At 42.0% G+C, this 26,827-nt stretch overlaps 1 protein-coding gene across 5 annotated transcripts in view; it reads left to right on the forward strand.

The window, feature by feature from the left end:
* Window positions 1-6,712: 6,712 nt before the first annotated feature.
* Window positions 6,713-26,827, forward strand: part of ctif (CBP80/20-dependent translation initiation factor) — an 81,603-nt gene continuing 61,488 nt past the window's right edge. For 3 of the 5 annotated variants that reach the window (XR_009769879.1, XM_061697995.1, XM_061697998.1), the window contains exons 1-7: window positions 18,707-18,956; window positions 19,048-19,297; window positions 23,497-23,568; window positions 23,660-23,782; window positions 23,886-23,959; window positions 24,443-24,547; window positions 24,657-24,735. Coding sequence is in view for 4 of the 5 variants with exons in the window: in XM_061697995.1 (XP_061553979.1) it covers window positions 18,895-18,956; window positions 19,048-19,297; window positions 23,497-23,568; window positions 23,660-23,782; window positions 23,886-23,959; window positions 24,443-24,547; window positions 24,657-24,735 (765 nt within the window). In the remaining variant the exon portion in view is untranslated. Of the gene's footprint in view, window positions 6,909-12,963; window positions 13,092-18,706; window positions 18,957-19,047; window positions 19,298-23,496; window positions 23,569-23,659; window positions 23,783-23,885; window positions 23,960-24,442; window positions 24,548-24,656; window positions 24,736-26,827 lie in introns of those variants that run through there. The other 2 variants (XM_061697996.1, XM_061697997.1) reach the window with 2 other exon arrangements.

The raw sequence follows: 26,827 nt of genomic DNA on the forward strand, positions 1-26,827 counted from the left end.
CACAAAAACATTGAGAACATTTTTACAACATATGAATAAATTGTAAGTATTTTAAAATAGGGAGTTACTTTTCAATCACCCTGTAGACTTAAGTTTGCATTTCTGTGTGAAAATGAAAATGCAGGAGTTAGTTTCGTTATATTTTCACCTGGGACTTTATGATATGGACATCAGTGCTTTATGTACAACTCTTCACTATTACGTTGTTTTAAAATTTAAAACGAATTTGGAATTACTATATATATATATATATGTATATATATATATATATATATATATATATATATATATAATTTCAAGTAAATATTACAGATACATTAATATTTATATTATAATAATTATAACAGCTATATTTTGTTACACTGAAATTCTAATAAGATTATAATACTTATTTCCCACAAGAATTTTTTTTAATGATTGCGCATGTATAAAATATTCACATACATCCATCCATTTTCTGTACCGCTTTATCCTCACAAGGGTGGCGGGCGTGCTGGAGCCTATCCCAGGTATCTTCGGGCGAGAGGCGTGGTACATCCTGAACTGGTCCGCAGCGAATAGCAGGGCAAATAGAAACAAACAACGATTCGCACTCACATTCACATCTATGGGCAATTTGGAGTCTTCAATCAACCTACCACGCATGTTTTGGGGATGTGGGAGGAAACCGGAGTACCCGGAGAAAACCCACGCAGGCACGGGGAGAACATGCAAACTCCACACAGGGGGGGCCGGGATTTGAAACTGGGTCCTCAGAACTGTGATGCAGTCGTCCACCGTGCCGCCCATTCACATACAATTATGTAAAAACATGCAGAAATGTTCATAATCAATACAACACTCACTTGAGAAACGTATAGGACAAATTCAAGTTTAAATTAAAAAAAAGAGTCAAGAATACACATTCAGCTCAGCCTTGTGTGGGATGCTGTTTGGTACACAGACACACACACACACACGCACACACATATACACAGGTCAGGAAGGGTCACTTAGTGGGCAGATTATTAAGTTTTAACATTCCTTCGTCGAGTCCTCCCACTAAACACGCAGGCACACACACACACACACACACACACACACACACACGCACACATATATTCAGAGACAATGTTCCCAAATGAAGCAAAGAAGAATGAATGAAAACAAGCGACAAAGGTCTCTAAACTAGCAGTGAACTTGAATGCAAAGTGAGAATAAGTCATTTTGAGTCACTCCCATTCATTCAAAAACAGTCATCCACTCAAGACACCTCCCTCAAATAGAAGTTGATTTTCCCCCTCAGGAAAACAAAATGGCTTTATAACTGTTACTAGCTCACTTCACAGACGCTATTGTTTACAAACAGACTTCAAAGAGTTCACGCCGAAGCGCGTTTAAACTCAATTGCTCACCAAAAACAGCAGCACATGCCGAGGCACATAAACAGTAGCACAAAAGAAATATGGTATGCAGTCTAACAGCCTGTTGTAAACAACTTCCCTAACAGAAAAAAATATATAAAAATGCCTGGAAAAATGGAGAGCAGCTACAAGAACACCTCACACGATGACCCCACATGAAGTTGGTCACAACATTGTGGACTGAAGGAAGCAAAGCGAACTCAGCAGAACTATCTCTGCTGTGCAGGGAAACTCGTTTGCAGCATGCAGCAAGTCCCTACACTTGAATTCATCTGATGGACTGTTTCAATGCTGCTGTTTTGGTTAGCAACAGAGTTCAAATGGGCTCAGCTGTTAAATTGTTTATGTCTGTGTGTGAACAATTGGGTATATAACCCTAACTCATTAGATCATGGAGGTGTGCCTTATATTGTGGCAGCGATTAACAATACAAGCTGTTTGTGAGAAATAGGGAGTGAGAACCACGAAATGTAAACTTACGCGAATACTTGACGCTCCCCTAAAAGTGATTATAATGTCTTATTTTATTAGTTTAAGCAGAAATACACCACCAACTATGATCCCAAAACACTTTAATAGAATGTCAAACACTTACAAACATCTTCCAACATTGCTGTACCCTTTAAAATACAGCACAGTAAACAGTTTACAGCTAAGAATGCACATATACTGTACAGTATTTGGACGTACGATGTAAAAACTAAACATTTGACTGTACAGCAAAGCGCAGGAGTTACATCAATAGTGCCAACACTCCTGGGGCAGCCCGTGCTGTCAGAAATGCCGCTGCTTTGTAGGAAATCCTGCTGCTGCGTAGGATGGCTCGCACTTCAGTGGTTACTGACACGAAACCAGCGGATCCACGCAGCGACAACGCGAACTGGCGGTCGTTAATAGGGTTAGCTATGTTCCACTGAACTTTTGTTACGGATTCCATTGGTTTTGATGCCGTGTTTAGTCCGAGTTTGGTGAAACTATTGGATTAAACAACATGGCGCAGCGACCTTAGCTAGCCACTCCACTGACTATCCATCAATAATCTAATGTGGCTGCAGTTAGATTGTGATTGGATGAGCCAGTGTGTGTAGGCGGTACTTCCACCTCCTGCCTTTCGCTACCAATGTTTGGTTGAGTGGAAGTTTAGTTGAGCGGACAAATGATTTGATGTTTTTTTTGGCAAGTTTACGGCTGACAGTAACCATTCGTTTTCTCATTTAAAGAGACGCTACAATACAATGTTAGATTTGTGTTTGGACGAGCGTGTGTGTAGGTGGAACGTCTGCCTTCCACCGCGGAGTTTGATTGAACGGAAGTTATATGTACAAATGCAGTAGACGGTTAGGGTTATTTTGGCCCCGAAAAATCATCATCTTCAGACATTTTTTGCCACATAACAGAAAATCGCAAATGTTTTCCGCAAATATAAGAAGATATGTTCTCCCACCTCCCCAAAAAATATCCATGAATAGATTAATTTGTGAATGCTGAACTGAAAATATGCAGAGGACCAATGTTTAACATTTCCTTTGTCAAGCGTTGAAGGTCACGATTATTCTGTACTTCTTCCACCTTGTATCCTTCCTCCCTTCCTCCCTTCCTGTAGTTCTCCTGCACTTGATATCATTTTCACCCCCACCCCAACAGCCTCAACTCCCCGATGCATTTGCCATCACAAATACCCCTCCTTCCACCGTCCTTCCGAGCTGTGTGTTTGCCGGTTGAACTTCCCTCAGTGTTCCATCTGCCCCTTTGCCACCTCTCCCACTGCCTCGCAGCAGACCCACCTACTCAACGGGTGCTCAGCGTGCATACACGCAGACGAGGCGTCCCCGCTCTGGTGCGCTTGCTCAGCGGGAGGGGGGTCTGTCGGGCTGCCGGGTGTCGAGAGCTTTGGGTCTGCAGCTTCCAAGTGTGGAGCTAAAGCTCATATTAGGAATGCCATGTTCATATTGGACATGTCGTCGCTCCACAATGTTGCATCTGTCCATGCTAACCAAAACAGCAGAACCTCCTGAGGCATGTGAACAGACTCTTGAATGAGTTAAAATGTAGACTTTCCTGCACAGTACTAAAGGTGATGATGATTACATTATCTGGAGGTTTTTTTTTTTAGCAACTACATGCAGTCGCTCCACACTTTCGTGTGTGTTTAGACTTACTACATACAAGTTCCCTGTGCAACATTAAACCTATCTCTCTCTCTCTCTCTCTCTTGCTCTCTCTCAAAATGACAACCTGACCTCGCTTGTTTCTTTTTTTTTTTCCATTTTACTTTTAAGCAAACTACTAAACTAAAAACCTTTTACACTGAAAAATAGAAAGAATTAAACATTTAAATAACTTTTAAAACGTTGAATTAACTTTTAGCATAGGACACATTATATAGTTATAATTATAATGGCCGACTGGTTAGAACGTCTGCCTCACAGTTCTGAGGACCGGGGTTCAATCCCGGTCCTCGTCTGTGTGGTGTTTGTATGTTCTCCCTATGTCTGAGTGGGTTTTCTCCAGGTACTCCGGTTTCCTCCCCTTTGTTTGTATGTGTCCTGCGATTGGCTGGCAGCCAATTCAGGGTGTACCCCGCCTCTCGCCCGAAGGTAGCTGAGATAGGCTCCAGCACGCCCGCGACGCTAGTGAGGATAAGCGGTTCGGAAAACGTGAAGACGGATATCTTGCATATAAAAAAAACATGTGTAATCAGAGAATAGTCTGCTAATTAGCAAGTAATGCACCACTACTACTGTATATGGCATTATTGGTTGGCCTTGACGGAGGTCTGCACTCTTTTTATCTGTCTTTATGATGAATTTTGGGCCTAGCTCTTGCATTGGTTTGAATCAGCTCATGCAAGTGTTACCTAATGTTGTGATTGGTGGGATTATAACTCCAATGTATTAATTCTTTTGGCAGACGAACAAACAAAAAAAACAACCCAGTACATTTTATGATATTCACGTATTTCATTGCATGTGGGGATTATCTTTAAAAAAAACATTTACATTATGTAACATTATTTAGTCCCAGATTTAAGTAGCTGTCTTCAAACGTTTTATTTTATTTTTTTCCCTACATGAAACTGCTCTGTCGTGCCACATGTTTTATAATGATGATGATATAATGAGTTGACACCCACTGAAGTATGTTGTATTGTATTAGATACAGAGCATTCAGCGCCATCTCTCAGTTGTGTGCTGCCCCCACCTACTGGCTGCAAATCTAACATTGTTTTTGTTACTCAACAAAATGGCTCCGGGCCCATTTGTCAGTGGGTAGTCGCTTCCCACACAGACACACATCCCAAAGTCAAATTGCAGCACAACACTGCAACACAAGGCCTCATGAGCTAATATTACACACAATGTGCTAATTATCTGCAGACATGTTGAATTACATACAAAAAAAAAAAGAGGCTGTGACTTTAGGAGCGGTGTACTGTCCTGACTTGATGTTTGTGTTTTGTTTTTTTCCTTTTATAACGCACGCAGATGGAGCCAGAGGCACACGGAAATATCATCACTGCTAATTGCTGCCTTGGTGGTACCCATCCCGCAGCCTGAGGAGTAATGAAAAACTGCTCTTTCTGTATCATGCATGTATTCTTTCTACAGTTTACTATGAAGGGTGTCTCTCGTGGTTAGCACATGCGCCTCACGGTTTTGAGGTTGGGGGTTCGAATCTGGGTTAGGGCCTTTCATGGTCTCCCTATGCTTGTGTGGGTTCTCTCCGGGTGCTTAGGATTCATCCCACATTCCAAAAAACATGCATGTTAGGTTGAATGAAGCCTCCGAATTGTCCTTCGGTGAGAATGTGAGGGCAAATTGAAATTTGGCTAGGTGTGCTGGCTGGTGACCAGTTCAGGGTGTACCCCATCTCGGACGAATGCAGTGCCTTCAATGTTATTGTTGGCCTCCTAGTTTTCGTCTCATCTTGTCATCAATTTTGGAGGGACGTCCAGTTCTACAGATCATGGTTCTGTTTTTTTTTTAAACCGGTTAACTTGTTTATACACTTGTATGACTGTAAAAAAAATATATTAAAAAAACCCTCCTCTTTACTTTTTCTTTGAGTTTTGAAAATGTGATTTTACACTATGGTACCATTGATGACAAAGAGGATTTATGTGATGACAACCATAGAACTGTAAATGCGACTTAGTGGTGGCGCAGTTATGAAAGTATCTGTCAAAGATCAGGAAATGACATTTATGTGTCTTTATGTTTTTATGTGAAAAGGCTCAACTCCCAAGAAAGCAGCAGTAAACATTTGCCAAGGAGTCGATCACCACATTAGCATTTATGTTTATGCCTAAAACTCTTTCAGCCCTCCCAGTTCACATGGATATCTGACTTCTAAAGCAATCAATGGCAGTGAATATGTTCTCCTTTTTACACGTGTTATAATAATCTAAATCCACATTTGCAGCATCATACATAGGTGCTTTACAGAAAGCGCCACTTTTCATAGCGTCCACAAGGGGTCATGATTACATGTTTTTGTTAAGGTGGTCCTCGACTGTGGTGGACAGCATGTTTGCATCTTTTTCTATGCTTCACTTGACGATTCATTAGGTACAACAACACGATCCAACCTCTATCCTAAGATACAATACAGGATATTACAATCACGCTCAATTTTTGCAATGACACTGACACAGGTTGAAATAGTGCATAAAATAAAAACACAATAATGAAATATAATGCAATCAATACAATTCTAGTGTGCAATATTGATAACGGTACACAAAATATTATCACATTGCGCATTAAACAATAAAATAATTTTGTGTATGTACTAGAAACATTGCAATTAGGCTTCCAAAATTACAGCAAACGTGAATTACAGCAAATTGAGTACTGTACAATGGTGATTCATAGGAATAAACGTTTTAAAAAATGTTTATTTTTAAAAACAATTGTTGTCGTCAAATGTGTTTCAATAAGAGAAACTTAAAATATGTATTGAAGCATAATGGGGTATATAAATGAAATCTGTTAAATAAAAGTATTTTTGGGGCTAAACTGATCAAGAAACAATGTTGAGGTTTTTTTTAAACTGAGAGTTTGTTCCCTGTTGGCAAGCATTGAGCTAAATATTGATTTCATATACAGTACTAGTAATTTGCTACGAACAGTAAATTTAAGCCTCGATACATTCTAATTGTCACAAGAGTGGATTTTACGCGTTCTCTCAGCCTTTTTTAAATGACGTTTAACCTGACGTCACCGTTGTTGTTGTTGTCCATTCAAGACTACATTTCCCATGAGGCACCCCTCCGACTTGCACGTGTCAACGCTGCCAGCAAACCGGACTAGACGTCACATTCCTGCATTCTCTTTCTCACCCCGGTTTTCTACGTTGTCGTGAGCTAACCTTATCCCCTTCATTACATTTCTTCCCATTCCCCCCCCCCCCCTCTCTCTCCCCCCAACAAACACAGTCATGACGCGGCGGGTTTGATACGAGAAGGAGGTGAACCCGGGTTTCAGAGACACATTCTCAATTCGGGTGAGCATTAATCTCATTATAAACCAGTTGGTTTATGTATGTGCTTCCAGAGCTAACAAGTACACATACCAAGGTTTACGTGTTAAATGTTCTTGGAGTCTCCTTATGCTATGACGTTTTTTTTGTGTGTGTTTTTTTCGGTCTGGCTCAAAATGTGATTTCCAGTCTATAATGTGTGCTCTTGTTGTCTTGCAGTTGTTAGCATTAGCCGGCCGGTTAGCCGCAAAGTTGGCTTCAGGTCATCTTTGTTGTCTTACACGCGTGGGTTGACTCACTTGGGCGGAGGCTTCACCTTCGTGATTTTCCTTATGTGTGGACACTTGTTCCCACTATAGTGTTTTTTGTTAGTTTGTTTTGTTTTTGTTGTTAAAGACGCTAAAGCTCGTGGCTAACGGATGTAGCTTTTCAGACAATATGGGCGTGGTTATGGTCGAGTAGAGACAAGGAGACTGTGGGGGTTTGTTTTTGGGGGGGGGCATCATTGGATGGTTCAGGTGGTGTCACAATTCCGTGTGTGTGTGTGCGTGCGTGTTTTCAATGCGAACGTTCAGTTATAAAAAAATTAAATTAAATGGTTCAGTTCGTAATTCAAAATTTTTAATTAAGTTCACTGTTCAAAAATGAACGAGTTCGTAGTTCGTTCCCCCCCCCCCCCCCCCCCCCATTGGGAAATGTCATCGTAGTGTAATTTTGCACATACGCATGAAATTGGCCAAAGAGCCAACCATTTCCATGACATATTGACTGAGAAACTTCATTTTCGTGGATTTTTATCACAGTATGCACATTTGTGCCAGCTAATGCAAGGCAAAGATATGCACCAAAGCTAAAGTGGCAACCAAGATTTGCCTTAAATACGAAATTACGGACAAATGGAGCCCAAATCCATTCACCTGGCCGGACCTGAGTATATGATGTATATGATCGACAACTTTTAATATTGGCCCACACAAAAGATTTACGTTTTTACGAGTCTCTTGATGCAGACAAGTACGTTTTAATCATTCAGTTGTTGATTGGAAAAGGTTAAGAAGGCGAAACGTCTCGATACTTGACCTGTATTTGTATATTTGGTTAAAGTATATGGCTCATATCCCATTGGTAATTTGTGTAAATCAGGGGTGTCCAAACATTTGGCCTGACATTCCTCAAACCATTAGCATTGTAAATTAACATGTAAATATGTAACTATTAGACTTTACACCGATCTGATTGGCTTTATCGGTATCGGCCGATAATTAGCATTTTATGCTGATTGGCTTTCATGTCATAAGTCATCGGTCTGATCAATGACGTCATCGATCGGCTCCGCACAAGACATTTAACTCTGCGTCTTTGTCATGTCTGAATCTAAAAGCTAGTTTATTTTTAGCCTTGTCCCATGTCTTATTGCGCAGTACTGTAACTATCTGACGGCCAGTAAAAGTTTTTTCAATCTTGTCGGTGGAAAAAAAACACGTCATCGGCGTGGGACTATTTTGCGGTGTCTCAAACATCCATCCATTCATTTTCTGAGCCGCTTCTCCACACTAGGGTCACGGCCGTGCTGGAGCCTATCCCAGCTATCATTGGGCAGGAGGCGGGGTACACCCTGAACTGGTTGCCAGCCAATTGCAGGGCACATACAAACAAACAACCATTCACACTCACATTCACACCTACGGGCAATTTAGAATAATAATTGAACCCGGGTCCTCAGAACTGTGAGGCTGACTCTCTAACCAGTCGTCCACCATGCCGCGTCTCAGACAAACAACACATACGTTATTTGCAGTCTGTGCACAACTGAAGTACGTTGTGGGGAACGCCATCTAAATGCTTCAACACAAATTTGATCGAGCACCTTTACACGAGGAGCATGCCGCATTCAAGCAACGCACCGTGGGGGGGGGGACGAGGGGGAAGACTAGTTCAGGGTGTACCCCGCCTCTCGCCCGAAAATAGCTTGGATTGGCTCCAGCACGCCCGTGACCCTAGTGAGCGGAACGGAAGATCAATGAATGAATGAAAGTTAGCACCCATTATTTCTGTCAGTTGTAATGTTGATTTGACCTAAACTTATGTCAGTGGCCAATCCTTTAATGCCCCCTAGTGGTCATTGGTGTTTGAACTTTTGTCGAAAATGCTAGAGAATAATTTGAGCTGGGATGGCTCCAGCACGTCCGCAACCCTTGTGAGGATAAGCTGTACAAAAAATGGACGGATACAGTATACACTACACAAGTATGTGCAATAAATGAACAAGTAATGTAAATAGACACATTGCTCCATCTTGTGATCGGATCGGTGATCGGTTATCGTTTTTTTAAAACTTGCTAATGGGTGATCGGCCCCAAAAATCCTGATCGTGTAAAGCCTAGTAACTATATCACTTTGCTGTCTGCAGCTAGGTCGATATTGCAAATGAGAATCTGTTGTCAATTGCATTACCAGGATAGTTAAATGTTAAAATAATCCATCCATCCATCCATCCATTTTCTGAGCCGCTTCTCTTCACGAGGGTTGCCGGAGCCTATCCCAGTTATCTTCGGGTAGCAGGCGGAGTACACCCTGAACTGGTCGCCAGCCAATCACAGGGCACATAGAAACAAACAACCATTCATACTCACATTCACACCTATGGGCAATTTAGAGTCTTCAATCAACCTACCACGCATGTTTTTGGGATGTGGGCCCAGAGAAAACCCACGCAGGCACAGGGAGAACATGCAAACTCCACACAAGCGAGGCCGGGATTTGAACCTGGTCCTCAAAACTGTGAGCCAGATCAGGAAATTTGGACACGGGCCAGATTTGGCCCGGGGGCCAGACTTTGGGCATACCAGCCTCAAGGCCTCTTTATACTCACGTGCTCGCGCCCGCATTGCATCACGTTACCGACGCATTGGGCCGCACTTGACGCGCACACGGCAAAAATTGTTGCTGCGTGTAGAAACATCGGAGATCATCTCTCGTGATTGGTCCATTTTAGTCACATGCTGTAATGACGTACTCAGCGTTCCCCTTGGTACCACATACCACCTACCCCGCTGCCTTCTTGATCGATTTTGCAGCATAATTAAACGTATCATCTGCTCATGTAGGTCCATTTGTTCTAACAGGCACTGTTGCCATTGTTGTTGCTTTGCTCCTTGTTCCGGAAAGTAAAGTAAAAATAGCTGCCGGAAGTTGCCATAAAATACAGAGGAAATACCACCCTGTGGTGTCCTCGCCAATACCAGCCGTAGCGACACCCCGACTTGGAGGAGAACTGCAGCACATTTTCAAAACAGCATGCGTGGGTTGTGCTCGAGTATAAAGGCAAACTGCGTGGGGGATAGCCGCAGTGACGTCAGCACGGTGACCGTGCGAGTATAAAGAAGCCTGAACAATGCATTCGCCCCCTGGTGGCAGGCTGCAAATGAAACACTTTTCATATGTAGCAGTGGCCGCATTTTACATGTAAAAAAAATCGCTGACGATCAGGTTCATTTAATAGTGATAGAACGATATGTTTTTTTCAGGGTCGACACCAATTATTAGTAGTCAAGGAGGCCGATAACCGAAAATTGGAACCGATACTTGTTTTGCGGTAAAGAGGAAAATATTGGCCTCTAAATTTGAAATAACAACTCCAACACATGACTTCATTTAAATGCCTTTAAGCACATTAAACAGCTTTTCAGATTTGCAACATGTTTTTTTTAATAAATCTTAGAAAATAGTCATCTTTGTTTTAAAATTCTAACAAAAAGTGCAGGGAGCTCCCAGGCTCAGCAACATGTCTTACAAAGTTAAATGAAAACTTTAGCAGATAAATAGCTCTATAAAGTTATTTATAGTAAATAATTTCCCCAAATTTCTATATCTTTGTAATTTTAACAATAATAATAATACAAATTTTAAGTTCAAAAACAAAACGTGCAGGGCGTTCCCAGAGTCAGCAGCATCTCTTATTAAGTTAACTGCATATTTAAATGAATAGTTCCCTTAAGTTTCATAAAGTCAAGAAAACAAAATTAGAGTTGTCACGTCTACCACTGGAGTGGATCCCCTTTCTACCTGTCGATCACTGGCTCCTTGAGGTACAGATGTAGCTCATCCTCAACAGAGCTACTGGCCAGCAGGTCACCAGTTTGATGTTCCCCCATTGTCTACTGGTAAGGGTTAGCGCAAGGCAAGGCACTGGCAGCTTTCTTTGTACAGTCCATTTCATATACCAGGTAACTCAATGTGCATTACATGATTGAAAGTGCAACATTCACTCTAAGGAAATTCACGGAATTAACACTAACAGACACGTCTTCAGGGACTGCGGGCGATATATATATAAAAACCTTAATCGGTTCATATTAATGTATAACTTTCTCTTCTCTGTCCCGTGTGTGCTAGACTGAGAGTGTTTGGCATGTATTGCAGAGATTTTACTGCGCGTGGTGTTGTGGGCGGGACAACGTTGGAGAGAGAAGTCACAGACAGAGAGGCTGGCTGCGGCTGCATCAGAGCCAAAATAACCCAGCAAAAATAACCCATGTGCACCAAAATAATTGGTCTATCACTATCATTTAATTGTGGCAGCCAAAATCAAAATTTAAAATCATCATTTTCATTGTTGTGGTAACACCCGCCGCGCTGCTCACGACGCAGCAAGCCACTGGCAGAACGCATTTGCAACACAGCCACAACTGAGACACTTAAGGGAAAGTTAACCGTTTATTACATTCGCTAGCCTGCAAGCTAACGAGCTAGAAAGCTAAGGACCGACGCTAAAAACTCACTTGACTGTGGCGCCATTGTTAAAACGTCAGCGCTTGGAGTTGTGTGTGTTTGTGTCTCACAAAACAGACACACACACACACACATACATATGGGAAAGTTAACTGCTTATGAACCATCAGGACAGCTGCACACCGATATTCAGGCAGTAGTTGATTTCAGCGAACCCATTTTCATTGTATTGATAGGTGAAGGTCTTACATCACAGTCCAGCAGCTTGTGCGCAGGTCTTATTTTATATTTCGTTTATTTAACCAGGTAAAAACTTATTGAGAGATAAAATCTCTCTTTCAAAAGCCACGAGGCAGCAGAAATTATACAGTATATAACTCAACAACATTAATGCAAAAAATAAAAATAAAGACTAAAAAATAAGAGTGATATTAAAATGTATGGCATCTGATTTTAAGACAATGAGAAAGCCCAAATGCTTTCAAGTACATACAATCCTGTAAAAAAGTATCAGCCCCCTTCTCAAAATCTTATATTTTTGCATAGTTTTCACACTTCAATGGTTAAGATCATCAAACAATTGTACCGTATTTTCACAACCAAAAGGCGCACTTAAAAGTCTTAAATTTTCTCCAAAATGGACGGGGCGCCTTATAATGCTGCGCACCTTATATGTGCACCGTGTTCCAACATCTATAAATGTTGTTGTGATGAGCGCTCTGCTTGACTTTTTTTTTTTAAGCATTTCCTGCCGACACGCTGCTTACGCAGAGGAAAAGTGGACGTGGCTGAGGACGGGGAGGACGCTAAAGCCACACCCCCAGTAGGGATAGAGCGCTGTTCTTTTATTTTTTTATTCTTTGTTTTTTTTAACCGCTTTACTGATTGGGAGCATTTCCGGGGTGTGCATTGTGCAAAACAACATCGGTTTGGCTAAGGACCCCCGAGCAGCCGCGAGAGAATTCAAGATCAACGAATCCATGGTTCGCAAGTGGAGGAAGCAGGAAAATAAGCTTCACCAAGTCAAGAAGACGAAACTGAGTTTTCGCGTGGAAAAAAAGAAAAACAAGGTGAGGTGGCCCGAGTTGGAAGACCAACTGGAGCAATGGATTATTGAGCAAAGAATAACTCGGGGCATGCCATCATTGCGGGAAGCTTGACAAACCGCAGGACATCGGTGTAAACAGGGTGTTCAAAGTGTAGTTGCGAGCGGCGTGGAAGTGATGGATGACAGATGGCGAACACAGCTTTACTAAGACTGGGAGGCAGCGCCGGGCGAGTTACGGCACAATTTGTGAATGGATTGTGGATGCTTGGGCTAACGTGTCTGCTTGCACTGTTGTTCGAGCTTTCGCAAGGCAACGAGACTGACTCGAACCTGGCGTGTTTGATTGAGAACTTGCCCAGCTGTTCATTTCGGATACAGAAGATGAGGACTTTGATGGATTTGTGGATGAGGATGGATCAAAAAATAGCGTGAGTACATTGTTAAATACTTAAATAAAGTACAACCGAACTCAGTTTTGGTCACGCTGCCTTTTTAAAAACATTGTTTTAGCGTGCATGCATGCTACCGTATGTTTTAAGCTAGCGTATGTTTTACCATGCCCACTAATACGGTGCGCCTTATGTATGTGTTAAATACAGAAATAGACCCCGTATATGAGACTGTGCCTTTTAATACGGTGTGCTCTATGGTCGTGAAAATACGGTACCTATCAGACAAAAATAACCCAAGTGAAGTTAAAATGTTTTTTTTCAAATGATTTTATTTATTAGGGGGGAAAAAATCTATTCAGTTACCTGGCCCTATGTGGAAAAAGTAATTACCCCCCCGATGTGTTAAACTACTCAGGGCAGAGCACCTTTTGTTTGAAGCCACCCACTTTTCAAGTGAGCAAAAGTATTGGAACAGACATGATGAAATAAACTTAAAGTTAATAAAATTGTATATTTTGGTGCATAACCCTTAGTTGCAATAACTGCATCAAGCCTGCGACCCATTGACTTCACCAAACTGTTGCATTCTTCATCTGAAATGCTTTTCCAATTCTTTACTGCAGCCTCTTTCAGTTCTTGTTTCTTTCTTGGGGTTTCTCCCTTCAGTCTCCTTCAGGAGGTAAAATGCATGCTCTGTTTGGTTAAGGTCTGGTGATTGACTTAGCCAGTCTAAGACTTTCCACTTTTCCCCCCTGATGAAGTCCTTTGTTGTGTTGGCGGTGTGTTTTGGGTCATTGTCTTGTTGCATTATGAAGCTTCTCGCGATTAGTTTGGATGCATTTTTCTTTAAATTGCCAGACATTTGTCTCATATTCATCTTTTCATCTGAAACCCAAATGTCTTCAGTATACAACAAAAACAAAGGAATTGACCTTGCCATTCCAATACTTTTGGAGGGGACTGTTAGGGCTACACGATATGTTGTTTGACCATCGTCATCGTGAAGTACGTGTACGCAATAGTCACATCGCAGGGTCTGTTTTGACCTGCAAAAAAGATTAAAAGATTGCGATGTACGTGTGAACAATAGTCACATTGCAGGGTCTGTTTGGACCTGCAAAAAATATTAAAAGATTGTACTGCATTTCCTATTTTGCGCTTCAGAATGAAATTAGGCAGGCACACGCAGCTGTGTAAGTGCGCAAAATGCGTTCAGGGACAGTGCTTAAACCGGAGTGAATGTGTTTGTTTTATTTATTTTGGTTGGTAATATAATAATAGATAAAGGGGGAGGGGCGGCACAGTGGACGGTTGGTTAGCACATCTGCCTTACTGTTCTGAGGACCGGGGTTCAATTCCCGGCCCCGTCTGGAGTTTGCATGTTCTCCCCATGCATGCGTGCGTTTTCTGCGGGTACTCCGGTTTCCTCCCACATCGCAAAAACATGCAGGGTAGGTTAATTGAATACTCTAAATTGCCCGTGAATGTGAGTGTGAATGGTTGTGCCCTGCGATTGGCTGACGACCAGTTCATGGTGTACCCCGCCTCTCGCCCGAAGATAGCTGGGATAGGCTCCAGCACGCCCGCGACCCGAGTGAGGATAAGCGGAACAAAAGATGAATGAATAAAGGGTGGGTGCAGACAGAGTTTTTCGATCATCTACAACAATTTCATCATTACTCTGTAATTGTTAATAAATTATGGCTTCAATATTTATTTTAATGTATTTACTGCATCAATCTTGTAATGGTGGATGAGTTGCAGCCTTCCTGTATCCACTATTGCTGCTGAAATGATGCACATTCCCCCATTGCGGGACTAAAAGTTTATCCTACATTATAAATATTAAATATATTTTATTAATGTACAACTTGCATCAACCCAGAAATTTTAAGCAATATTTTAAGCTTTGGAGGTAGTATCAGAGGTGTAAGACGGGTGTGACAGATCACGTATGTAAGGGAATACCAGAAAGGTGTGAAAGAGGTGTGAAGTTTAAGACCCTAACACTCACTTCTCCAGTCTGGTTCCACGGTTGCCATTGTTGTTGCTTTGTTCCTTGTTACGGAAAGGAAAAACAGCTACTGGAAATGGCCCAAAAATGCAGAGGAAACTCCACCCTTTGGGGTCCTAGCCAATACCAGCTGTAGCGACACCCCCGACTTGGAGGTGAACTGCAGCACATTTTCAAAACTGCGTGCGTGGGTTCCACTCGAGTATAAAGGCAAATTGCACGCGGGCTAGCCGCAGTGACGTCAGCGCGGTCACCGCCCGTGCGAGTATATAGAAGCCTATAGTGTTTGGTACAGCTTTTGCGTTTGATTGTGGGTGTGCTCTACATGGCACACAACACGTCATTGTCAGCTCAGTGTAATAATAGTGGTACTGACACTGCTTGCACATGCTCACTGTTCTCTCATCGGGTCACCAATGTGCCACTGAGAGACAATGAGTCTATTGTGAACACAAACCTATGCAAGCATCCCCATACACAAACATGTCGGCCCCCTTTTGCCCCAATGTGGCATATGTGGGCTGCTCTTTACCCCTTCACGTATTTAAGTCATTCAACTCACGCGACAAAACATCTCAAACAGGTTTTACAGTGGATTGTTAGCTGATAATTTCAACCTTTCATTGTAACTTCATCTATGCGTCTCACTTTATGTAATCAACACACACATCTTACTTACCTTAGCTTCACACAATCAACCCAATACTTTTCAATCAATTAATCGATTATCATGCCCATCTCTCACTGTAGCTGTTCAATCATTGTTCCATGTTATGAAGGTCAGAACTTCCTTGTTTATGACAACGTTCCATTCCTACAGCAGCAACGTAACCTGAAATTGCACTTAAGTTATATCTCACTGTGGTCTATCACTAAGTAGTAAAGTCACAATTACAGTAAATAGCAACTACAAATATATATGTAACTATAACTATATATATATAACTATAACATCAATGAAAAAATTAAGGCGGTAACCACATATCTTATTGTGCTGCGGGATTTTTATTCTACAAACTAGGTCATTATACAACATTTGTAGCCCTGAAACATTGTATGTCGATGGTGTCATAAAGCGATGACCGTCTTTATGGCATTAAATTTTTTTAGACGGTTATAATCACAATTGAACAATTTCTCCCATCCTAGTCAAAAATGTCTTCTTCGTTGCCTGTTAACAGATTGCCTCAGTAAACATTCGTAAACAAAAAGATCAAGACTGGATAGCCGTGATATGGATGAAATGCTTTTCAACAGCCGTTTATGCCTGGATCAGACGACAAGACAAATTTGGTCTTTGGCGATTACACTTTGTCAGACTACTGCCATAAAATCTTGCCATATCTCGGGCAGACAGTGGCAACACGACACGACATTTATTCCAATACCACCGTATCCCGACTTTTACGATCACTGGGCTTTATCTTGTCAAATCAAACAGTGTCGGAGAGGCGGAAACAGAAAACGTGTCACCGGTCAACGTGACCGGATAATCCCGTTACTGTGGTGACAACAATAATGGATCGTGCTAATATATTGTTTCGGGGGGAGGGGGACAAAATGAGGAAAAACGTGTGGTGGTCACCGGTGCTCGGGAGAGGACGTTCATTCAAGGGTTGCTTGAGGTATGTTTATGTACTTTTAATATGATACAGCTCGCAAGCAGTCAACAAAACGTTATGTAGCCTAGAAACCAAGTGCTAGCACTAATGGTTGTATGTAAAAATGCTGGCGTTCTGTCAAATCATGCTCTAAAGCTTCGGTAAACATTTGTTTGTGCGCGTGAATAATTGTTGACAACAGCAAGCACGGGAGGCAATTTGCCGGTCACAATACGCAATCCTATTGGTCAACATCAAGGTGCGCTGTCGGAGAGTTGTCGTTGATATGTCACACTAGATGGAAGATAAAAAAAATCAAACATGCTAGACTTTTCATTTTGGCGTTGTAGGGCTATAGTAGGGCCAAATTGTTGGTCGTGGATTATGTCACACTACAAGAAGTTTTGTCGTTCCTGACAAAATATTTCGGGCCCGATCTGGGAAATCCCCCACCAGTGATAGCTAATCAGGCCAATATTGGGGATAAAATCCTGTACTCTGATCTAGACATTAGCAAAACACAATCATAAAATGTGTCCTTTTTTATGCCTGTGAGACATTGTGCACCACTAAAACAGCGACCAAAAAAAAAAAAAAAAGCGCTCTGACATTCATAAACAGATGCCTGAGACAAATATTATACATCAGATAGTTTGATAAAAATGCTAATGCAGAGCTTTGGAAGAAAAGACAAAAGGCGTCCAGGGAAACTCAAATCAAGAAACAGAAGTGGTAATAGAGGACACACACTTAGGAAACCAACAGAAAACTGGATGTCTGGCACTAGATTGGAATCCACAAGGAAAGCGAGGCAGACGAAGACCAAAGACAACATGGAGGAGTTCAACCCAGCAAGTAGTTCGGCATCTGGAACTGGACGAAGGCGATTGCCCAGGACCGAGTGATGATGAGGAACTTCATTGAGATCACACCACTGCACCTGTACCATTTTTAACGTGACTTTTTTTTAGCACTACATTTAAGCAAGAAATCAACTTGATAAAAGGATTATATCTTAATGTACTAACTCAAGTTGGTACAAGTCATTGCTGTTCAATAAGCAGCGATAGCCCTCGTCGTGACCCTGCTCTCGGAAATATAAAAAGACAAAGTCGGTGTAAACCTGCTGTGTGAGATTGTTAAAACAGCCAGTCTGTAGTAGACCAGATTAGATGTATTAGCCACCCTCGCTGTATGTGGTGGGAACCCTGACTGGCATTCCCAGTGTTTTAGCTCCAGGCTTATGCTTCTTTATGTCTGCTTGTTATGTAACCGCGTACATCTAGGATACTAGACAAGTGTGTTGGAGTGTTTTTGCTGTACAATGTTAAAATTTATTCCAAATCTGAATTAATGCACAGGTCATTTTCAGTTGACATCAGTTTCTCCTGCAGCATTTATTGTAGGCTACATGTCAAGCACATCTGACTAGGCTGTAAATACAGTCAATAAAAATATTGAAGCTACACAAAAGTAATGACCAGGCTAATCATCAAGCATTAATGTATAGGTTTATTAGGTTACACTGTTCACATACTGAGATTGTGATGCTGAGGTTAGATTTTGTGTGAATTGCTTAGTGTTTTAGCAATCTACTTTTTGTTGTGTTCAGATCTGCAGTATTTTATATGAAATAATCTGCTGGAGCACCAACCTAGGTGACTTCTTCACCCACCAGTGGTGGCACCATTAGGGGCACTGTACTTCAGATTATTTTTGCCAATGCGGAAGTGAGTCAAATATTGCGTGGACCTGTATCGCGAGTCCTCTACATTATTCCAGTATTGAGACTTTTTGTCCCTCGTTATTGAATCCCTACTTTGTTTTTAATTACAAAAAAAAAAAACACAAAAAACACTGCCTCTCGTTCTGAGTGTTGTCCTCCGTGTAGTCCTCATCATTACCAGGACTAAAGCCAAGCAAATGCTGAGGACTCCCCAGCGAATCGCCAGGCCTAGGTATAGAGCATTCCGCATGCTCCATGGGGATAAATCCTCTTTGCATGGCCGCTGATCAAAGCTGTGACGTAAAGGAGCTTAGCGGCGAATGCCAGGGGGTCAGGTGATCACACACAACAACCCTGACAGGAAGGCAGATGAAGTGGTGGTGAAAATAGGTGGAAAAACAAACAGAGAGGCAAGTGAGGATGTTGACAGTAGCACAGGGAAGCTTGTAGGCTTTAATGAAGTTTTAAGATCAGACTCATCAAGGCTATTGTGAAAAGATGGTGCATGTATGGATGCTCGTTGACAGCAGTAATGTGATGCGTTGTTTTCAGATCATGAGGTGAGAGATCAGCCGTTGTTATGATGCGCTCATACGAAATATGACATCCTGCTGATGCTGACTCAGCCCTCACAATTTTTTCCCCCCATAGGTCACTTTCCTCCTGCGCTTCCCCTCCTCAACGCCCACCTGGCGCCGCTGCCTCGGTTCTCATGGAGAACTCATCAGTGGCGTCGGCGTCGTCAGAGGCTGGCAGCACGCGCTCGCAGGAGATTGAGGAGCTGGAGCGCTTCATTGACAGCTATGTGCTGGAGTACCAGGTGCAAGGGCTGCTGGGAGACAAGGTTGACGGAGACTTGGACCTGGACCTGGACCTGGACGACGGCAGGAAGGTGCCACAGGTTAGCTCATTATTTCACAGAAGAATGGCAGTGACACTTTACAATCAACGTCGTCTGGTTCTGGGGTGGGCAAACCTTTGTCCATACTTTTACTAATTTTGTACATTGTAGGGCTGGGCGATATGACCTAAAATTCATATCACTGTATAAAATGAATCCCTTCATGGTAACGGTGTATATCACGATATAAACTGAAGTGTAAAAATTATAATGGAAGTATTTTTTGAATTGATCGTATCGATCTTCAGGGTCAGGCTAAATTGAGTCAAGGTCCCCTTCCATCCCAGTTTTACTATTTAATTTTGAAAATGTTTGATGTCCTTTTATTGGTTTGCATGAACATTTTGGTTGGAAATGCTAAAAATGTCCTTTATCAAGCTACTCAAGTTGGTCTTTTTGGATCGCTCATCTTCAGTAATTTAAATATGAAGAACAGCTTGGCTCTGATTGGTCCTTATCATTGTGTTGGCGATATGGATGTCACCCTCCGATGCAGAGTTCGGACTCAAATCCCTCACGAGTTTCATCGTGGGCGTTACTTATACACTTGGAACACACATTTAAATTCAGTCTTATAAGTATATGCAGTATGTTGTGTTTTACAACAACTCCTACACACTGTAGGTGTTGTTGTAAATATTCAGACCCCCTTAAATTTTTCACTTTTGGTTAAATTGCAGCCATTTGCTAAAATCATTTAAGTTCATATTTTCCCCACATTAATGGACACACAGCACCCCATATTGACAGAAAAAATTGATTTGTTGAAATTTTTGCAGATTTATTAAAAAAGAAAAACTGAAATATCACACAGCCATAAGTATTCACACCCTTTGCTCAGTATTTATTAGAAGCACCCTTTTGAGGTAATACAGCCATGAGTCTTTTTGGGAATGATGCAACAAGTTTTTCACATCTGGATTTGGGGATCCTCTACCATTCCTCCTTGCAGATCCTCTCCAGTTCTGTCAGGTTGGATGGTGTACGTTGGTGGACAGCCATTTTCAGGTCTCTCCAGAGATACTCAATTGGGTTTAAGTCAGGGCTCTCGCCATTCAAGAACAGTCACAGAGTTGTTCTGAAGCCACTCCTTCGTTATTTTAGCTCTGTGCTTGAGGTCACTGTCTTGTTGGAGGTTGAACCTTTGGCCCAGTCTGAGGTCCTGAGCATTCTGGAGAAGGTTTTCGTGCAGGATATCCCGGTACTTGGCCGCATTCATCTTTCCTTCGATTGCAACCAGTTGTCATGTCCCTGCAGCTGAAAAACACCCCCACAGCATGATGCTGCCACCACCATGCGTCACTGCTGGGAGTATATTGGACAGATGATGAGCAGTGCCTGGTTTTCTCCACACATACCGCTTAGAATTAATGCCAAAAAGTTCTATCTTGGTCTCATCAGACCAGAGACTCTTATTTCTCAACATCTTGGTGTTTTTAAGTTTTTGTTTTTTTTAGCAAACTCCATGCGGGCTTTTGTGTGTCTTGCACTGAGGAGAGGCTTCTGTCAGGCCACTCTGCCATAAAGCCCCGACTGGAGGAGGGCTGCAGTGATGGTTGACTTTCTAGAACTTTCTCCCGTCTCCCGACTGCCTTTCTGGAGCTCAGCCACAGTGATCTTTGGATTCTTCTTTACCTCTCTCACCAAGGTTCTTCTCCTCCGATTGCTCAGTTTGGCCGGACGGCCAGCTCTAGGAAGGGTTTTGCTCGTCCCAAACGTCTTCCATTTAAGGATTATGGAGGCCACTGTGCTCTTAGGAACCTTAAGTGCAGCAGACATATTTTTTTTTTAACCTTGGCTAGATCTGTGCCTTGCCACAATTGTGTCTCTGAGCTCTTCAGGCAGTTCCTTTGACCACATGATTCTCATTTGCTCTGACATGCACTGTGAGCTGTCAGATGTGTGGCTTTTCTAATCAAGTCCAATCAGTATAATCAAATACAGCTGGATTCCAATGAAGGTGTAGAACAATCTCAAGGATGATCAAAAGAAATGGACAGCACCCGAGTTAAATATATGAGTGTCACAGCAAAGGTTCTTTTTTTTTTTTTTTTTTTTTTTTTTTTGTCGTCCTGTTCGGCTGTTAGGTCAAGCAGAATGGAAAATCTGTATCCCTTTCATGCCGGAACAGTTTGACTGTGTCACAGTTGAGTTTTTAAGCTTCCGCTGTGGTATTATAATTTAGGTTTATTGAGAATCAGACTTGATCAGTCGAACAGAACAAACTTTCTAGAAGGGAGAGAGAAACAAAGACAAAGGACAAAGCACTAATTGTAAACAGGATGAGAGATGTAAATCATTACATTATCTACAACAATGAAACATTAAATTGCCACCATGAGTGTTGCATGGGACTGTAGTGCTACACCCTGTGAGGGAAGGACAGGACAAGATAGAACAGGACAAGGACAGGAGAAGAAGCATGCAGGACAAGGGTAGAGGAAAAATGGTTGCAATATAACAAAGAGTGAAAATTTTAAGGGGGTCCTGAATACTTTCCGTACCCACTGTAACTATATTTGCAACATCCGATGCAACTGGTGGCTGAAATAGCGGGCCTGAACTCATGTCTGGCCACTTGCATTCACATAAGTAGGAACAAAAGACTAGCTCACAATAGTCACCTCTGCCATGTCACACACAGCTTCACATCTCAGCCAGCGACTCGCAACAATTACACCCGTGAACTGTGCTTCACAATGACCTACACACTAAACGGGCACCCGGGCTGTCACACCCATGCCACGGCTTCACACCACCCCGGTCCCCTTAAGCGGCGACGAGAGAGCACTTCCTCTCACTCCCGCTGCGCTGCCTCGGCGTCCCAGAAGCACCCTCCACCGTGGCTTCTCGCAGTGCAGCGGGAGTGAGGGGCGCGATCTCTTGTTGCCGCTTAAGAAGACCGGGCTGTCGTGTTGGTGTTGCCGCAGCGCTAGCGAGATGGGTGCCCGCCCAAGTGTGCACAAATCACTGCAAAGCAAAGCACCATTCACCAAGTGCTTGACCGCTGACCCCCAATAGAGAACATGAGCCCGCCGAGACACAAGCGAGGCGGCCATTCTGAGTTTGTCTCTCACTCCCACCCATGTGAATGAAAGTGGCTGCTGGCGGCAATTAACTCAAGCCTCGCTGCCCCTTTGATTGGTTGTCTCAGTGTAGAAGACCCACTTGTGAGAGTATATGTGTTTATGTTGACAGCACTTGGCTCGTGATTGGAGAGGTAGGCGGAGACCTTTGTAAGTGACGTAGTATCAGCTCGAGAAATTCGAATGACTTGATTTCCGGCCTCTTGGCAGAAAAATGTCTGGAACTCAGGAATGCGAGAGTGATTTTATTTCATATTTCGCGTTAACTGAGGCACCATAGACAATATTACATCCCAAATACTAGAAAAAGTTGTTTTTGCAAAATACGGGACCCTTAATGAATAAAATCACCATTTTAAAACTGCATTTTATGTTTACTTGGGTTATCTTTGACTGATATTTACATTTGTTTGATGATCTTGCCATTAAAGTGGGGAAACTGCAAATAATAATTTGAGAAAGGGGCAAATACTTTGAGTGATCAAATTAAAATTCGATTAGTTATGCATCAGTTTCCGCAGTAAACAATATGCTATGCTTTGCTTTGGGTCATTGTGAGACTACTGAAATTAAATATGAACTTAATAAAATGGAGAGAATGTCAGACCAACTTACCTATGGCAGGTGCAGCTTCGAGCTGCTTGACATGATGTCAGGCCACATCAACATGGATCGTGTGACTGAGGGTAGCGAGGTCTTTTGATCAAAATTATTAAGTTGAGAAATTTATTTTTGAAAGGGCATAGACGTGTTTACATGCACAAGCCAAAGAAACCGCTAAACTGATTATTATTGTTTGGAATTAATCCTTTAGATGTTCACTTAGCTGAAGTTTCATGGAATTTGTTGACATCTTGCGCAGAGATTATGGTCTCAACTGATATTTGTTTTAAAAATCTTTCCCCCCCATACAATTATGGGTGAAGTTCACAATTAAATATATTTTGACATCCGACTGGAAATTCCACTCTATAAGAAAATATAAATAGAACTGGTTGAATCTCAATTTTCCATATGTATTGATTGGTGTATTTTGTTAATACAGTAACATACAAGCAGTACGTTATATCATGCAAATCCAATAACAACTTCCATGTTGTTTCTTTCTTCCAGTGGACGGACAACTGCAGTGACTACAAAGACGGCAGCTGGACCTCCTCACAGGGGAGAGGTTCCTCAAAGCCAGTAAGTGTGTGTTCTGTAGGGTGGCAATCGGCCCTCTACCCCCTCGCCAGATTAAACAGAAACATTGCTTTTTTCCCCCACTTGTGTGCAGGATGAGTGGGAGCACAGCAGTAATGGCAGTTCAGGGTCAAGGCCCAGTTCCGGGTCCAGACCGGGTTCTGGCTCTCGATCTGACAGCAGGGGTCGAAACAACCAGTTTAAAGGCTCTGCCAAGGTACCAGCTAAATCATGTCATGTCTGTGATTTTAACCTACATGATGTCATGTACTGACGATGTATGTTACGGTTGTTTTTCCTTTCTGCTGTTTGCATTGTAGAATGGGAACAAAGATGTCTCCTTCGACATCCTGGGCACAGACATATGGGCGGCTAACACAATGGACTCATGCGGGTACATGCTTTGCTGCTCATCCTCACCCAACCTGCTCCTGATTTAGGCATCGCTACACTACCGCAACAGGAGGCGTCACACGGCTATAATACTGCTACCAAAAGCGATAAATTGTCAGCTCAACTTTGTTCCTCCATTCTCTGTCAGTGGTTTTTATACCGAACAGCAACATGATAAAGCCTTAAAAATGCCGGGTTTTACAGGCTGGATGAAAGGGGCTCCATCCATTGAAAACTGCTAGGTCAGCTTTGTCCCTTCATTTTCTGTCGTTGCTGTTTATCCAGAACATGTCATGTTTTGTGTAAAAGGGGCTTTTTCTCACATTGATACTACCTAGTTTGGAATATTGCCAGTGTTGTCAGTGCCATTTATGCTGAACAGCAACACGAAAAAAGGTGGAAAAAGTCTTATTTAAAAGGCAGTGCATAGTAGTTAAATTACTGTATATTTTTTAGCGTTATCATGTTTGTCTGTGGTTTGCAGGGGTACAGGTTGGGATGTGCAGCCAGAGAAGTTAGACTTCAGCCACTTCCACAGGAAACACACAAGAGCTGTGCCGAAGCACCTGCCGCACATTGACAGAGAGGGGTACGATCTGCCATTTTGTGTTCAAAATTTGGTTCTGCTTGTCGATAATATTTCATATTGCCATTTGATGCCATCCCTGATGATGTCCATTCTTTTTCTGCTGTTTCAGAATGAGCAAAAACAAGTTTGAGGATGACGACGGCATAGACTTAAATGACATAGAGAGGTTCCTGCCCCACCTGTGCTCTGTGAGTTATAGACCCATTTCTTGTTTTTATGTTGTTTTATGTTAGAAGAAATACAAACATTTATTTCATGATTGTAAGCATACAGCAGGAAACCTTAATGTCTTTCTTGTGGACGCGCCTTCTCTATGTGTAATGGGGGAAGAAAATAGATGATCAACCTCCAGTTGAAGAGGCTGACAATATGTTAACCTCTAGTGACACCTGGTGGCTTATTGCTAAACTGCGGCGTACACTGCTCCAAATTGCACCACTGCCTCCTGGTGGTCTTGCGTGTACAATAATAGAGGTCCATTTAACATCGTCATTTTTCTTTTTTGCACAATGTAAAACCGTTCCCATGTGTCTAGGTAACATATCTGTGATATGCTTTCGTCAAATACCCCACAGACCATGGACATTACACACTGTATTTGTTTATTTGCTCAAATCAGGCTGTTTTTATGTGCCGGGCCCAGTCGCATCGAAGTGAGCCAGCCCCTTATACTGCTGGGCCAATGACAAATATGGCCTTTCTTACCAGAGCCTGAGCGTTACTACAAGAGATTCTTCATGGGGTGCTTTCGTCATCCTTCCAGCAAGAGTATGGTTAACAACGGGCTGAATCTTGCTAGCTAATATGTTCATTTAGTATGCTGTTTGGCTGTCTCCTCTTTTGCTTCGCTCAGCGTGCTGGCTCTCGACATATGCCGGGAGGTAATGCCCGCATGCCCCCCATGACGCAGACAATGAGAAAGCTACAACTCTTGAATAAGGAAGAAACATGTTGCTTATTTGCTCTCGTTATAAGGTCTTTTCACTCAAGTTGAATAAACCAAGCTGTCAAAAAAAGAATACACAAATTAGTATATTTTATTTAATATAGTCCTTGGAATTAATATTTCACCACTTATTTTAAGGTTTTTCTCTCTTTTGGAGAGCCAGCATATTTTTCTTATTTCAAGAAAGCTTTCCAAGTGTCTTTCTCTTACCACACTGGCGGATAATTTCACTTGTTTCTAGGCTTTACACGATCAGGATTTTTGGGGCCGATCAACGATCGGCGAGTTTAAGAAAACGATAACTGATCTCCAATCACAAGATGGAGCAATGTGTCTATTTAAATGACTTATTATATATGACTTACGGTGTAAAGTCTACTTGTTTCTAGTCTGAATCCTTTCAAAACAAGTTAATACTGTAGTTCTTATATTTTGTCTAGGTAATTTTTGCGGTGCATATTTTCAAGATATTGTCTTCCTGAAGATAAATTGCCAACAACTGAACTTGAGTCTAATTGCTTTGGCAGATGTGTTACTATTATCATCAGACACTTAGCATTGTGTGGTGGCCTCAGTTCACCAATGTCACCCTTTCTTCCTTCCCTTTTTTTCGAGCCAGAATGTCTTCTAGTTGCTCCTCTTTCTCCTTTCCTTCCCCTCTCAGCCCTTGGGTCGTCTGTACCTTTATCCGCTGTGGCGTTTTGAGCCAAGACTTGGCCGCTCACACTGTTAAGGTTGGCTTCCTCATTGTATAGATCACGAGGAAAGAACAGCATTTCCAGTTATTCATGTAGGACAGACAAGAAAGATGGGGTTGACCTCACATGTGATTAGGATTGGCTCTGCTAACATTAAACCATGAGAGTCTTTGTCTTACCTTCCCTAACTGTCATCTACTGTATAGTAACTAACACTATTCTCCATCTCCAAAAAGTTACGTGCAACATTTGTCACCTGCAAAAGCAACAAGTGAACAGCCATAGGTTTTGAGCTTTAAAATGCTCCAGAACATAAATCCTTGTTTTGTTTCGAAATACATTAAATATGTTTGAAGTGCTGAAAGGGATAGCTGCAGCTAGCAAATATTTTAGTATTCGAGTATCCGACTAAAAATTTTATCGAATAATCGAGTATTTGGAGAAATTACATTGGCTGAAATAAGTATTTCGTCATCATTTTTCTCATTAAATATATTTCCAAAGGTGCTATTGACATGAAATTTTCATCAGATGTTGGGAAGAACCCAAGTATTCCATGCATACAAAAAAGTAGAATAAATAAACTCAGTGGGCTTCTTTTATGGACCTTGAGTTTCAGTTCTATCCATAGATTTT

The sequence above is a fragment of the Phycodurus eques genome, chromosome 15, assembly GCF_024500275.1.
Source record: "Phycodurus eques isolate BA_2022a chromosome 15, UOR_Pequ_1.1, whole genome shotgun sequence".
In the NCBI taxonomy this organism is placed as follows: Eukaryota; Metazoa; Chordata; class Actinopteri; order Syngnathiformes; family Syngnathidae; genus Phycodurus; species Phycodurus eques.